The 15,478-nt window shown below is 40.7% G+C and overlaps 1 protein-coding gene across 1 annotated transcript in view; it reads right to left on the bottom strand.

Moving 5' to 3' along the window:
- Nucleotides 1–15,478, bottom strand: part of LOC124804379 — a 675,970-nt gene that overhangs the window by 97,970 nt on the left and 562,522 nt on the right. The window contains exons 9-10 of the mRNA XM_047264747.1: nucleotides 10,246–10,471; nucleotides 6,082–6,198 (exon numbers count right to left, since the gene is read on the bottom strand). Coding sequence (XP_047120703.1) covers nucleotides 6,082–6,198; nucleotides 10,246–10,471 — 343 coding nt within the window. The remainder of the gene's footprint in view (nucleotides 1–6,081; nucleotides 6,199–10,245; nucleotides 10,472–15,478) is intronic.

The raw sequence follows: 15,478 nt of genomic DNA, 5'->3' as shown, positions 1-15,478 counted from the left end.
ATGAAAGGATGTGGGTTTTAAGGGAGAGGGTAAGGAGTCATTCCAGTCCTGTGAGCAGAAAGACTTACCTTAGGGGGGAAAAGGGACAGGTATACACTTGCACACACATACATATCCATCCACACACATATACAGACACAGGCAGACATACGTAAAGGCAAAGAGTTTGGGCAGAGATGTCAGTCGAGGCGGAAGTACAGAGGCAAAGATGTTGTTGTATGACAGGTGAGGTATGAGTGGTGGCAACTTGAAATTAGCGGAGGTTGAGGCCTGGTGGAAAACGGACTGCCCCCACCCCATACGGCGAATTATCTGTAGCAAGGACCAACAGCTTATTGGGGTCAAAAGTAGCCAAACAAGGCACTGACGTGAGGAGGCCCTTCAATGAGGTGAACGCCCGCTCACATGCAGGCGACCAATCAAAAGGAACACCCTTGTGCAGAAGGCAGTACAGGGGGTGGGCTATGGTGGAAGCCCTGGGAATGAACCGGTGGTAATAGGCGATCTTGCCTAAAAAATCTTGTAACTCTTTCAGTGAAGTGGGCCGCAGAAGGTCGATGATACCTTGGACCAAACTTCCTAGTGGCTGGACACCATACCGAGAGATGGTGTAGCCCACATACTCAATGGATGTTTGGAAGAAGTTTGACTTACGCAGGTTGCAACAGAGGCCCACAGACCTGAATTTGAGAAAGAGGGTTCGAAAGTTGTGCAAGTGTTCCTTTGTGCTGTGGCCTGTGACAATTATGTTGTCCAGATAATTAATACAATGTGGGATTGTTGACATAATGTGCTCAAGATAACGCTGAAATATCGCTGGGGCACTGGATATTCCGAAGGCCAACCGCTGGTATTGGTAAAGGCCAAACGGGGTGTTGATGACTGCCAGCCGTTTGAAGTCCTCATCAAGTGGTATCTGATGATAAGCCTCCGAAAGATCAATTTTTGAAAAATATTGACCTCCCGGCACGTCTGAGAACAATTCATCAGAGCAAGGCAAGGGATAGGTGTCCACCACCAATTGGGAATTAATGGTGGCCTTTAAATCACCACAAAGACGTAATTTTCCCGAAGGTTTCCTGACAATAACGAGGGGTGAAGCCCACTCACTAGAAGAAATGGGAAGAACGATCCCAAGGGCTGTCAGCTGGTCTAGCTCTGCTTTTACCTGGGGGCAGAGAGCCAAGGGGATCTGCCTCGTGCGTAGAAAACACGGGTGAGCCGATGCCTTCAACATCAAGTGAGCTTCAAAGTCTGAAACATGTCCCAGGCCCTCCTCAAAGATTTCCTAAAGTCAGAGATCAAAGATTCCAATGATTGATAGGGAACGTCTTTGGAGGCCAACTGTATGGTGTCTGCGATAGAAAAACCGAAAGCTTGAAAGGCATCCAACCCAAAAAGGTTAGTGTAGCACGCATCACTGACAACAAGAGTAAGAGGCCGAGTGAGTGATTTTTAAGTAATGTTGGTAGTGAATTGACCCAGTAGGGGAATGAACTGGTTACCATTACCACATAGACGCTGGTAAACTGGTGCCAACAGGGGCGACCCAAGGTTGGAGTAAGTTTGTGCATTCAACAAGGAAACTGCCGTGCCCGTATCTGCTTACAGTTGTAATCAGCACAACCGAATCGACACCTCAATAAAGAGTTTGTGTGCCAATGTGTCGGGAGCCTGGCCCGATGAAAATTCCTGAATGTCAATGTCCATGTCCTCTGTACCTGCTTCCTTCGATTCTTTCGAGGCTGAGAGGCAAACTTAAGCAACGCGTCCTTTTTTGTTACATTTGCGACAAATGGCCCAACACTGGAGGCATTCTGACCGATCATGATGTATATAGCATGACACACAGGAAAGTAACAAGGGCTGGTGGCCGGAACTCTGTTTATGCGCCATGCGTGAGCGGCCGTAATGGCTGGATTGTATCACTCACACGTCATCCACCCTGGACGCAATGGACGCGGCCGCACCGTCCTGAACCGCCACGACGTCGCACCACACTTCCAACTGTTGACCTGCGGCATGAGAGACTTCATACGATTGAGTCTTTTAACTGCAGGGCCCGTTGCCGGACCTCCCTATCAGGGGCTGAACGAACAATGACGTCGCGCACCATAACGTGGGCATACGACTCTCGTGACTGCTCCATGAGAAAATGACACTTGCGACTAAGACTGTGCAGGGTAGCGGTCCACGCCCGGTAAGACTGATGGGGCTGTTTTTTGCATTGATTGACCTCAACCCTAGCCGCCACAACATGCGTGCGGCGGCGATAATGTGAAGACAGCAATGAACACAATGCGTCAAAAGACAAGGACGAGGGTTCCTGCAACGGCACTAGCTGCCGCAAAACTTGATACAGTGAGGGAGATATCCAAGACAAGAAAAGTGCACAACACACCTCCACATTGGTAACATGAAACGCCAGTAAATGCTGCCAAAGACAATGTTCATAGGTGTCCCAATCCTCCACCATCTCGTCTTACGGGGCAAAGGGAGGAGGGAACGGCACTGGAGCAGACTGTGTGTGGAGCAACGCCGGAAGCACTTTTTTCATGGTTGCCATGAGCTCCGTCTGCTGCTCAGTCAAAATCCACACTAAATCCTCCATGCCATGGATAAGCTGCGAAACCAGAACAACGACGCAATATGCGAAAGAACGACCCCACTCGTCGCCAACTGTGTAGTAACATGATTCACGTTTCCGTCGCACTTCACCTAGTGTAGACCGGGAACTGTCTGCTAGACCTGCCCGATGCAAACTGACTGGGCAAGGCCCGTGCTGCCTGAGTTGTTGTTCCGCCGGCAGAGGGCATGGCCGAATTCTCGCGTGCCCTCTGGTGGACGGGACTTTACTTGCGGCAATTACTGTCCATGAAACGCCGTGCCGACGTGCGCCTCCTATGATCTTTCTGGAGGCAAGCAAAGATGATGTGACTTACCAAATGGAAATGTCTGCTTGTGTCTGTGTATGTGCGGATGGATATGAGTGTGTGTGCGCGAGTGTATACCTGTCCTTTTTTGCCCCTAAGGTAAGTCTTTCTGCTCCCGGGATTGGAATGACTCCTTACCCTCTCCCTTAAAACCCATATCCTTTCATCTTTCCCTCTCCTTCCCTCTTTCCTGATGAAGCAACCGTTGGTTGCGAAAGCTTGAATTTTGTGTGTATGTTTGTGTGTTTATCAACCTGCCAGCGCTTTCGTTTGGTAAGTCACATCATCTTTGTTTTTAGATATATTTTTCCTGTGTGGAATGTTTCCCTCTATTTTTTTTTTTCTTCTGAGAGCTTCTAATTTCAAAAGTTATTTGTAGTCAAAATTCTTATCTTCTAGAATGTTCCATTTCTGAAAAGTGTTTATTTTCAGAATTCAGTTTTCTAGCCCCCAATTTTTCTTATTACAAATATGCCTACTTGTGCTAGCAAAAGATGTTATTCTGACATGGAAAATTTAGTATTTTAGGCAATTTTGTCAGGAACTAGGAAGCCCCATGGAATTATACATATTAATCACAAAATAATACCTATAAATTTGTCAATTTTTCCAGTGCTCAATTCTTAAGTAAAAATATTTGCTCTTTTGTTCATTATAATTTCATGTTCACTAATTTTGTTACCTTCCCTGTTATAAACTAAAACATAATAACTAATTTTAACAATTATTCATATGCACTTCTATATATAGTCATACAAGTAACATGGCAGTGCTTCAAGTAGTTCATGACTTGCATTTATTTTGTCAGCATCTCTGTCCTGAACTTCTATGTGTAACAGTTAGGCAGTCAACACCCGGTAACCAATTTGTTAACATCTATGTATACGTATCTTTGTGAAAATCCTTTAACTGAGTCTGCATGAGCCAGTCAGTTCAATAACATCATGGAGTTACTTGCATCAGTTGGAGAGCATATTTTATGAATATCATTTAAGCCAGTGGAAGAATTTGCAGGAGAGATGCTCTGTAGCTCGGTACGGGCTTTTGTTGAAGTTTCGAGAACGTACCTTCACCGAGGAATCAAGCAGTATATTGCTCCCTCTTATGTACATCTCATGAAGAGACCATGAGGATAAAATCAGAGAGATTAGAGCCTACATAGAGGCATACCAACAATCTTTCTTTCCACGACAACTCTGTGTCATTATGGGTCAGTTAACTGACTAGTCTTACAATGGTGAACATTTCAATCTCAAATATTTTCTTAACATTATTCAGTCTATTGATAATGAAAATTGAACAACATTCATGTGAGTGAACACGTAAATGAATCTAGCTTCACACCATGTTTCCATCAGGACTGTATACAGAAAGTGTACCAAAAATATGTTGCCACTGTCACATACCTTGTAGCTCAGTGTACATGCTGAACTGTATGAATGCAGGGTGATTTTTTCCAGCATGTACAAACTCTAGAGATTGACCGATGAGAGGATGTTGAACAAAAAAGGTCTGGTTAACTTACATCCAGAAATTCCATGCTAAGAGACCATTTACTCAATCATACTTTGCAACAGAGACTGCTGTCTAATAAGACCACTCAGTGACAGTTACAGTATACAAGGCTTCCTGCTAGAGGGTGGTACTGTCCCTTATGTCATGCTCTAGCACCCTCTCTGCCATAGTCATTGGTAATGTTGTGTCTGATTCACTTCTCTTGCTCACTCACCACATAGTGGTTGTGATACAGCATTGTACACAATGTTTCTGTATTCGAATCGAGAGCTTGCTGACGATGTGTTTACTTGTGGAAAGGCAAATGGCAATGGGTGGTGGGCAACAAGGTTGTATCAGGAGACCTATCCCCACTGACAACAACCACAGCATTCAGTTTTTGCAACAGTATTTCACCGTTTGTCTGAGACAGGGTCATTTCAGGAAGCAGGATATCATTAAGGACATATTTGAAATGTTTGGACACCAGGTTTGGAGGAAAATGTGATTACACAGTGGAAGGTGACTGCTGTGTCAGTACCAGGCAGTTGACCTGTCAGTACAGGGTAAGCCAGACAACCGTGTGGCACATTCTCCACAACAATGTAAGTGTACAGGGTGTTCAGGGCTTACTAGTAACAGACTTTCCACATCTGGAGCAGTTTTGTCAGTGGTTTCTTCACCAGGCAGCCATGATTCTGGGAGTTGTGTCATCTATCCCATTCACAGATGAGGCCACCTATACATGAAGTGGTATATTCAACCTTTATAACAGTCACCAGTGGAATAGTTTGCAGAACCCCCATGGTATTGAAAGTGAATATTCAGCCTCAGTATTGGAATGTGTGGGCCAGGATAATTAGGGACCATATTTTGGGACCAGCCTTCCTTGCAGGCTGGAACTATCAGAATTTCTTGTGGGTGACTTTGCCTCCCCTGCTGGAAGAAGTGCCATTGATGATTTGAAGGGTTATGTGGCTGCTACATGATGGTGCTCCAGCCCACTTCACCATTAACATCTGGATGCACCTAAATTGTGTCTTCCCTGTTCGATGGATCAGATGATGGGGTCCAGTTGCATGGCCTGCTCATTCATCAGATCTCAACCAGTGCAATTTCTGGTTATGGGGCCATCTGAAGAGTATTGTGTATGCAGAGCTCATTCCAGACACTGGAGGAGCATATTCATGCTGCCTTTGACACTGTTCGGATGCAGCCCAGCAAATGTGAATGTGTGAGACAGAACATGCTACAGCATGTACATGCATGCATTGAGGCACATGGAAACCATTTTCAACACATACTGTTACTGTGGCTGCCTAACACATTGTGTTTTAGACTGCGGTCTCTGTAACAATGTATGACTGAATAAATGGTCTCTAGCATGGAAACATGCATTTCCATACATAGGTTCATTAGACCTGTTTTGTTCCATACCCTCTCATTGATCAATTGCCAGAGTTTTTACACGTTGAAAAAATAACCTGTGTATTGTTTCAACTATATAAAAGCTGATCATCATGTCAATGTGTGTGTCAATAAATTTGTAAAGGTATCATACTCATCACTAATCCAAATTACAGCAAAATATCAGACACAAGAAGAGCAGCTACCAAGGTCCAGCAAACACAGGTTAGCCATATTACAAACTCACCTTCCAGGAGGCGCAATCAGACCACAGTCTTTCACTCCATAATATTCAGAATAATTGGCAGCATTGTATTGGGCTGGTAGCCACACTTCAACATTTATCATGGATGGTGGCAGTTGTCTGCAAGCAAATAAATGCATAATGTTGAAATAGACAATACATTAGCCATCCACATAAAATTTGAGTCACACTGCTCATATGAACAGAAGAAAGATACAAACAATACTAGGGAAACAGCAGTTGAAACCAAATTCCTTGCCCTGTCGAAAAGTGAAATATCTGCAAATGATTCACCAATCATTTATTTATTTATTTGCATGGAGCCATCACAATGACGACGTCTGCAAACATAAGAAATAACAGTATGACAACAATTACACTTACAAAACATGTTACATACTACAAATGTTGCAGCTTGCATCTACTTCATGCATTTGTTGCTTTATAACTGACACACTAATGGTTCATATCACAAGCAATGTCTTAAAATTCACTGAATTGGTAGTTTAATTTTAAGTTAAAATCACTCCCCTTACATATTGTTAGCACTCCCCTTACATGTTCTTAGAGAGTTTGGTAACTTGTTCAACCAAAGAAAAGCATTGGTGTATGGGCTTTGAACTGTCGTTTTTAATTTTGTTCTTTTGCCAGAAATATTCTATTTTGTCCTAGTGTTGTGATCATGTACATCACTGTATATCACTGCACTTGCTAACTTCTCTTGGTATAAATCATAAATGTATAGCAAGAGAATTTACAGTTTAGATGAGTTCCTAATTAAAATTTGTGACAGATATGTAATGCAGATATATGGAAAGCAACAGCTTGCCAAAAATTATGTGTACTATTATTAGTACAATTATAAAGTATTTGTACAAGTATATGGGACTATTTCTAATTCTGAACAATATGGCAACCAGAACATTAAAATTTTTGACCAACAGAAGCTTCTTCAGTTTTAGCTATATCCAAAATCTGTAAAATGCATAAGTGTATACTGCAGTTCACTTTTATGCATTTACACTTTCATTAAGAGAAACGTACAGGGTGACACAGAAAAATGGGAACATTTCCACAATCCAATAAAACTAGAAGTGATGAAGGAAAGAAATTGCATCCATAGTAATTGAAACTTTACAATTTTGCCATTTACGAAACATTGATGGCATTTTTCATTTTTAAAAAATTACATCCTTTAGATGGTGTCCTCCTGTATGAATACATTCGTAAAACCTGCTGTTGAGATCCCGCACTGATTGCTGCAGCATCTCAGCTGGTATACTGTGAATTGCATCCCAAATTCTCTGTTTTAACTCATCCAGTGTTCTCGGTCACGTTATGTAGACTTTGCTCTTGAGGTAGCCCCACAAGAAAAAATCACAAATGGATAAATCTGGTGATCTAGGGGGCCAGGGAATGTTACCGAATTGTGAGATCACACAGTCACCAAATAATTCTTGCACATATGCCATTGATTGCCATGCAGCGTGTGATGTCACTCAGTCCTGTTGAAGCCAGGCTTCTTGAACGTTTGGAAAGTTGTTCAATGCAGGTATAATGAAAGTTCGTAACATCTCCACATAACAATTGGCAATGACAGTTACTGTGTTTCATTGTTCATTTGCAAAAAAATACGGTCCGATAATCCCATGTGATGAGATACCACACCATACTGTCACTTTACTAGCATGTAAAGTGTGCTCATGAATGTCATTAGGATTTGTGTTTGCCCAGTAACAGTGAGATGAAAATGTGCCTAATCTGACATCCACAACTTGTTTAGATATTCACTGTCATTGTTTATTTTTGTTATCATTTGTTGACAGAATCCTAATCGTAACCAGTAATCGTTGTCCTTCAATTGTTGCACCCTCTGTAGTTTGGACGATTAAATTTTAAATCACGATGAAGAATTATGCAAACACTCTCTCAGGACATTCCAACCACTGCTGCTTGCTTACAAATTGAACAACTTGGGTTCCGTATGACAGACTCACGTACAATATCAATGTTTGCTGGAGGACACACACTTCTTGGTCGTCCTGTTCGTTTCTTCTTGAGGGCAGATCCAGTCTCTTAAAAGTTATTAATCCAACATTTTATTGTGTGTTTCAATGGAATGGCATCATGCCGTTCTAAATTGTTGGAATCCCTCTGCACCGCTACCAAACTAGCATTGTTTTTGTAAAAGAATTTTATGGCTAACAAATCCTGTTGTCCATTCCACTGATCATGATTACTGAAATGGCAGACTGTTACTCACTAACTGTCATGAACCCACAGTGCTGCCACCTGCCCATGGCTGCCACTACTCATATCAAACATTCCTGTTATTCTGCGTCACCCTGTACTTCTGTCACATCCGCAGACATTCAACAGCCAATCCACATTATTTTCTATTTGTACCAGAGTGAAAAATCATTTAAGTAGCAGTGATTAACTTATCTGGAGTCACTACAAGGGAACATAAATTCATTTTAAAAGATCTTAATATGTCTGAGTAAATCACATTGTACTATAGATAACATTAGTAGGTTCCTCAGCAACGTATCAAGTATACAATTTCGACAGCCACCACTCTGTAGCTGTCGCATCTGTAGTGATGAGCAGTTCCTCTTCAAATATGCCAAAGGTCTCACTGAGTCCTTCACAGAGCGAAATTATGCCTTCCAACCTTGTCCAGAAACAGATCTCCCATGCCTTCCCTCACCAGTCAACTAACATCCTTCACATACCCATAGTCCAGCCACAAAAGAGCACTCCACTTGTGACTCAGTACTAGCCAGGAGTGGAGCAACTGAATCACATTCTCCACCAGGCTTCTGACTATTTCCCATCCTGCCCTAAAATAAGAAATGTCCTCCCCACCACTCCCACAGTGGTATTCTGCCACCCACCCAACCTATGCAATATCCTTGTCCAGCTCTATTCCACCCCTAATCCCAACTCCTTGACTTCCGTATGACATCCCTGCAATAGATCCAGTTTCAAGGCCTGCCACATACATCCTCCCACTACCACAAACTCCTGTCCTGCTAGAGGTACCCCTTTCCCATCCAAGATAGGAGCAGCTGTGAAAGCAACCAATTATTACAGACACATAAGCATTCTGCGTGGGTGTGACTACCAACAAATTGTCAGTCCACATGAATTTCCATTGCCAATCTGTGCCCAAGAGATAGTTGCTGATGCATCTAGCAGCCCTACCCTCTCCCCAACACATCCCTGCACCCTGCCACAGGTGACATTGGCATCTTACTCCGCCCCTATCTTGCAATCCTATCCCCTCCACATGCCTCCTCCTTACTCTCATCACTGACCCCAGCAGATTGCTGTTCACTTCAGATGCAATCAGCCCTTAGTGTCTGAAGACAGTAGCCATGTGTCTGTGAGTTGTTGAATGAATGTGTGATAGTTCTACTTCTGAGGAAGGGCTTTGTCTGAAAGTTCAAATATTTCCAGTTTTCTTTTTCACTGTGCCTTTCTGTGACTCAGTGCCTTGAGTAGCAATCTATCCTTCCTACGTTGTTATTCCATCCTGGGTTTTCCCTGTCTCATACAAGAGAAAAGAAATGTCCATTTTAGAGGTGACATAGCAATCTATCCTTCCTACTTTGTTATTCCATCCTGGGTTTTCCACTGTTTAATACAAGAGAAAAGAAATGTTCAGTTTAGAGGTGACATAACAAGCTGAGAACATTGTGTAAAAAGTTGACATCCAAACCAAGTAAAAGGTGGAAGACTACAGTAAAGAGTAACTAGATGTAGTATATAGAATAAATACCTAAATGCATATGAAAACATGATTTCTATCTTTCAGATTAAAGAATACCATACTCCTTGCTTCAGTCAATAAAAGCACATGGCAGAAATCTTAATATTAAATTCCTGTGAGAACATATTTTTAGTTGATCAAATACTGAAGATAGTAGCATATGGCTGATTTTATAATTTGCCATAAAATAATTTCATAATTGGTATGAATTATTACTGCATATCTAATTAAGAGTTCAGATCACACTGAAGAACAATAAGTTAAATGTTATAGTTTTAGTCTTCAGTGCTCTGTGCTGTATTTTTTAAATCACTTAGTTTACAAGTTTGTGGTAGTTTACAAGTTTTTTTTATAATTTTAGTAATGCAGTAAAAGTAATTTTATCAACTTACTGAGCGGGACTGCTGCCATTCAGAGGTACAGAAAGGTGCCCCAATATCTCAGTTTCATTGCTATATTCTTTTGCTTTTACTACAGACACATAAGCATATCCAAGTACTTCTTCTAAGAATATTTTGAAGATATGACTGGCCAGTTGGTGTGTTATCCTGTCTGAAGCTTCTAAACGTATGTCTGATGTTCGTCCTTGATAATACATGAAACGTTTCGGGCTCACTTCTGAGAAAAGACGTCAAGTAAAAGTTAAAACAACATTAAAAGGCACATAAATGGGGTATAATCAGTAAAATAGTGTGTTATAGTAAATGGACATCATAAGGAAATAAATAAAAGAATTATAAACTTTTGAAACTGGAGACACCCGTTTCCACAAGAATAAGGACAAGGAAAATATACAAAAGTATAACATATGATAAGAGTAAAGAATAAGTTACACAGAGTAGAACCACAGTATGAGAATCAAATGACAAATAAATATGAAGCTGGTTAAGTAAACCACATAAATATATTTTAGCATGAGCTACTGTGGAAGCTTTGATTAAATAAATACATAAGTATAACCTTTCAAACAATAAATTTCAAAAGATAGGTGTGTAAGAAAAGTGATCACAGTCTTTAAAATATTTTCTGTATTTTAACATTAAAGATACAAACTGGAGCAACAGATTTGTTCAGATATGAGCCTAAAACTCACAAGCATACAGTTAGGGTTGAGAATTGCCAAAGTATCACTGTTGCTTGAATTTAGTTCATTGCAGCACTCCTGAGAGAACACATTGCAAAGACAGAGAAACATCTTTATCCAGAATGTAGACAGTCATGATAAACTGTGTTCATATAATTCACATTATACAGTTAAACAGCTACATCTAGCCAAACAGCATTCAGAAAAGCCATAGCATGATGAGACCTGTATATGTGAACAATATATTCTCTTGCTATATATTAAAAGGGGAGGGGAACGAGGGGGGGGGGGGAAATTGAGTGATCTGAAATATTTCCAAGCCTACATAAAGTAAGAAAGCAGAATCATACACTGATGAGCAAAAATATTAAGACCATCCTCTTAATAGCCTGTTGGTTCACTACTGGAACACAATAGAGCAGTGATTCTGCATGGCATGGATCTGACAATTCCTTGGGATGTCTCCAGAGGTTTGTGGCACCAGACATCATCACATAATTCCCGTTTGTTATGGACCAGTAGTTTGTGAAAATGGAGCTGGCCCCCAATTGAGTCCCAGATGTGTTCCATGTTCCATCGAATTCTGATCAGACAAATCTGGTGGCTAAAACAGCAATGTGAGTTCACTGTATGCCCCTCAAATCAATGTAGCAATATGCTGGTCTGGTGACATGGACAGTTTTCCTACTGGAACAAGCCATTGCCAGCATGAAGAGATGCAAATGGCCCACAATAATGTTCACATAGTCCACAGCTGTTGTGTTTGATTACTACCACAGGGCCTACAGAAGTGCAGCTGAATGTGCCTCACTGCAAAACACTGCCCCTGCCAGCCTATTCCATGGTGTGGTGCATATTGCACCTGGACTTTGACATATACAGGTATGAGCATTAACCTGATGTAACAAGAAATCAGATTCATCTGACCAAGAAACAGGTTTCCATTGATCCAATCTCAATGATTCCATGCCCACTGTAATCCTAGCAGGCAGTGTTGTTGGGAACCTGTAGGGGTTATCTGATACAGAGTCCCAAGGTCAGCAATTTATATGAAATGGTATGTTTTGAAACATTGGTGCCTGCACTAGCATTTCACTCATGTCCTCATAATTGCCACAGATCACCACTTATTCTGCTTTACAGACCAGTGAAGCCTTTGATGAGGTGTGCCCATCCAAAACTATATCGCCTACTTGTGGTTTCACTGTGCCTCAAACCCCTTTCTGTGTATGCTCATGAAAGTAACCTGTGAATGGCAGGCCAGCCTCTCTGTTTCCAAGATCCTTGTTTCACATGTACTGGGCCATAACAATCTGTCCTTTGTCAAAGTCACTAAGTCTGTGGATTTCATCTTTGGTCCACATTGTTGTTACAATTATTCCTTATTCATCTCTGCTCCACTTATATACTTTCCTCGCCATATCATGTGTGCACAATGCCAGCAGGCAGCATTCACTCATGCAGTAGGCCATGGACATAAAGGTACAGCTCATTAGTGTGACACACACTTGTGTTCTAAACATTTGTTCTTTCTAATCAGCACCAGCTGCTAAACACACAGCCTAGTTCCCAACTTTCTGTAAATTATATCTTAACTCTAACTGTCCTAGGAATGGAATCTCTGACTCTTACAGAATGCATCTTAAACCACTTTGTTTTTAAGATAGTAAGAAAATTCCAATGCGGTCAAAGGCATTCTTGCAAAACAAAACCAAACAGCAGGAGAGAAAAACATTCATTCATTCAATTCTCATCTTTCACAGATCCCATCATGAAAGGGAATCTTCATTGCATGGAATCAGTAAAAGTATAAACTATTATAAAAGTAAGCAGTTCTTAGAAACTACATTAGTAATTAGCTATTATTAAACTTCTACAAATGGTCTCTAATGTAGTAAGATTATGAGATCACTGGATAAAATACACTAGCCACTTTGGAGCACTGTTCAGTGTAGAACTGAGGCCAGATGGTTGTGTGGCCCCCTGCCACTAACAGAAGTTATAGCAATGAAGTGGTGTGTATGTGCCACTCATTTGTATGAAATCAGCTCAACAAGACAGAATGGTGTGGTGATGTGAGAAAATAGCTGAAAGGAGATACCATGTTTGGATGTGCCCATTAACAACTGACTGAATTGTTGGTGTAGCAACATGGACTACCCAAAGTGTCTACAAGGAATGGTGTAGCACCTGTCCTAGCAACACAGTGTAAGAACAATGGTGATGGAAAGGTCCTAACTTAAAGGGACTGGAGACATAAGTCACACCTTGTTAATGACAGTCAGCTTCAAAACCTGACAGGAGTATCTGCTGAAAGTGAATAGAGATCCATATCATCCAGTTTCCAAGCTAATATTGTGAAGGGAACTGTATGCAATGTATATTTGGAGTCAGGTACCTTGCATAAAACCATTTCTCACAGCAGCTAATAAAACTGCACATCTTTTATGGGTCCAACAACAAGAAAACTGGGTAATATTTGACTGTAAGCATGTAGAACAGTCTGATGAGTCACAGTTTTGCCTCTTTTCAATGTGAGTGCATTGACAGGCCAATGAGGGTGTATTTCAGGCCAGAGTTGATTCCCTAATGTTTTGGGCTTGAGTACACTGTGGACATTCCCCTCTTCCAAGGTGATAACAGCTGTGCTCCCAGTGCTGCAAGCATATGTTCCTGGTTGGATGAAAACTCAGGCATCCTTCCTCACCATGACTGGCCACCTAAATCATGAAATTTTAATCCTACAGAATGTGTCTGGGGTTATTTGGAACAATGGGTGTAATCAACATCGCTTGCAATCTGGCACCACTACAGGACTTAAGCATTGATGCATGGTTTCTGCTAGATATGGCATAGCTAAAGACACTTGCAGACTCTCTTTCTCACTCAATTAAGAGGGGCTGGCCCGTGAATACTAGGAAAAACCTTGAAAAACTTCTCAGTTTTCTAAACAGTGTAACTCAAAGAATAAGATTTGTAAGCTCACATAATGCTTACTATCTTTTAAGAACATTTTTATGTATGAGCCACAGCTTCAGCTCTCACACTTTCTTTGAATTGTATTTTTTCTTGCAAGTGAAATAAATCATGCTAATTACTTATGTACATTATAGGTGTACATTACTCAAAATGCAAACAAAGTACAAGGTTTAATTTTTTCTGTAAGTTCTTTGCACCATTATCTTTAAAGCAGACTACTGAAAACATGGTGCTGTCATAAAATTACGGCACAAAAAATATTTAAGTATCATTATTAAAATGTTTCCAAATGAATTCAGGATTTTTCTTCAAAAAAGCATTTTATTTTCAAAGTTAAGCTACAAGAGCACTCTACTTTTTAGTTAAGCATGTTTTAAGACAGTATACAAAATTTCAGCTCTCAGTTTTTAACAGTTTTTAGCCAAAGTGTACCAGAAAAAGAAATAATTTAATTTTCAGGAAATTCAAGTTAAAGTTAAAACTTGCTTTTGCTATTAAACTTGCATGGCACTAGTGAATCCCACATCCATATTCATCTTGTTTCCTGTGTTGGTCTTCCTCCCTTCTCCTTTTCACTTCTTCTCATTCTTGCTTCTTTGGTGGCTTCCAATAATGATTTTTCTGCTTTGAAGAGTCTCATTTGGTCAATGACTATTAGAGCTCTATGCATATTTAGAGCACCAGGCACTCCCATCAGTTCCATTACATTAAGCTTTGACACTGTGCCGTCATTGATGTCTGGCACACCTATTTTCAAAGTATTTAATCCTACTAGAATAGTTTTTGGTATCCGTTCCCATATACAATTGTTGAAACTTTCATTTGGATTATCATTTAAATATTTCTCTAATAACCTCGTGTCGCTATGATCCATATGTATAGGTTTTATAACTTCCATTACAGCAAATGGAAAAGAATGTTTGTGGTTGTAGGTCTCATCTTGAGTAACAGCCCTCTGGTAGCCACACCATGAATCACTGCCAGGTGGACAGATGCATTACATGGGTTGTCATGTGTGAAGGATTTATGAAAGCAGGTAGCCCAAATTGCCTTTTTCATTTGCTCAAGTTGATTTTTATTTTGTCTTATGGTTTGTCCATAATAATACTGCAACCTGTCTATTTCTTTGTAAGCCTACTATGTCCACTAATGCACTTTCTATCAGCTAATTTCTTTCCCTTCAAATTCCTCAATATTGTACCTAACATTTTCTGGAGAAGTCCAACACATTCCATTTTGTCAATCTTTGTGTCATTCACAAACCTTTTGGTATCCTTTTGAGTCTCCATCTCCTAGGTATGATGTATACATCATACCATATTTCTCCATTGACCTGTGAAGTATCTTTGCAACACCTTCAGATTCCATATCCCTCTGCTATAACCACTAAAATTAATCAAACATTTATGATTTTCAGTTCCACTAGTACAGCCATGACAGTACTTGGTACTACATTCCACATCAATGACTTTACCATTGTCCAAGGAGGTAGCTGCCACTACACCATTTAGTGAACTATGGCCTCTTCACTGCCAGGATTCATCCATGGCTGCACACATACA

Source organism: Schistocerca piceifrons, chromosome 1, assembly GCF_021461385.2.
Source record: "Schistocerca piceifrons isolate TAMUIC-IGC-003096 chromosome 1, iqSchPice1.1, whole genome shotgun sequence".
NCBI lineage: Eukaryota > Metazoa > Arthropoda > Insecta > Orthoptera > Acrididae > Schistocerca > Schistocerca piceifrons.
Note: the sequence above shows the minus strand (reverse complement) of the source record. Positions and strands in the feature narration are given on the sequence as shown.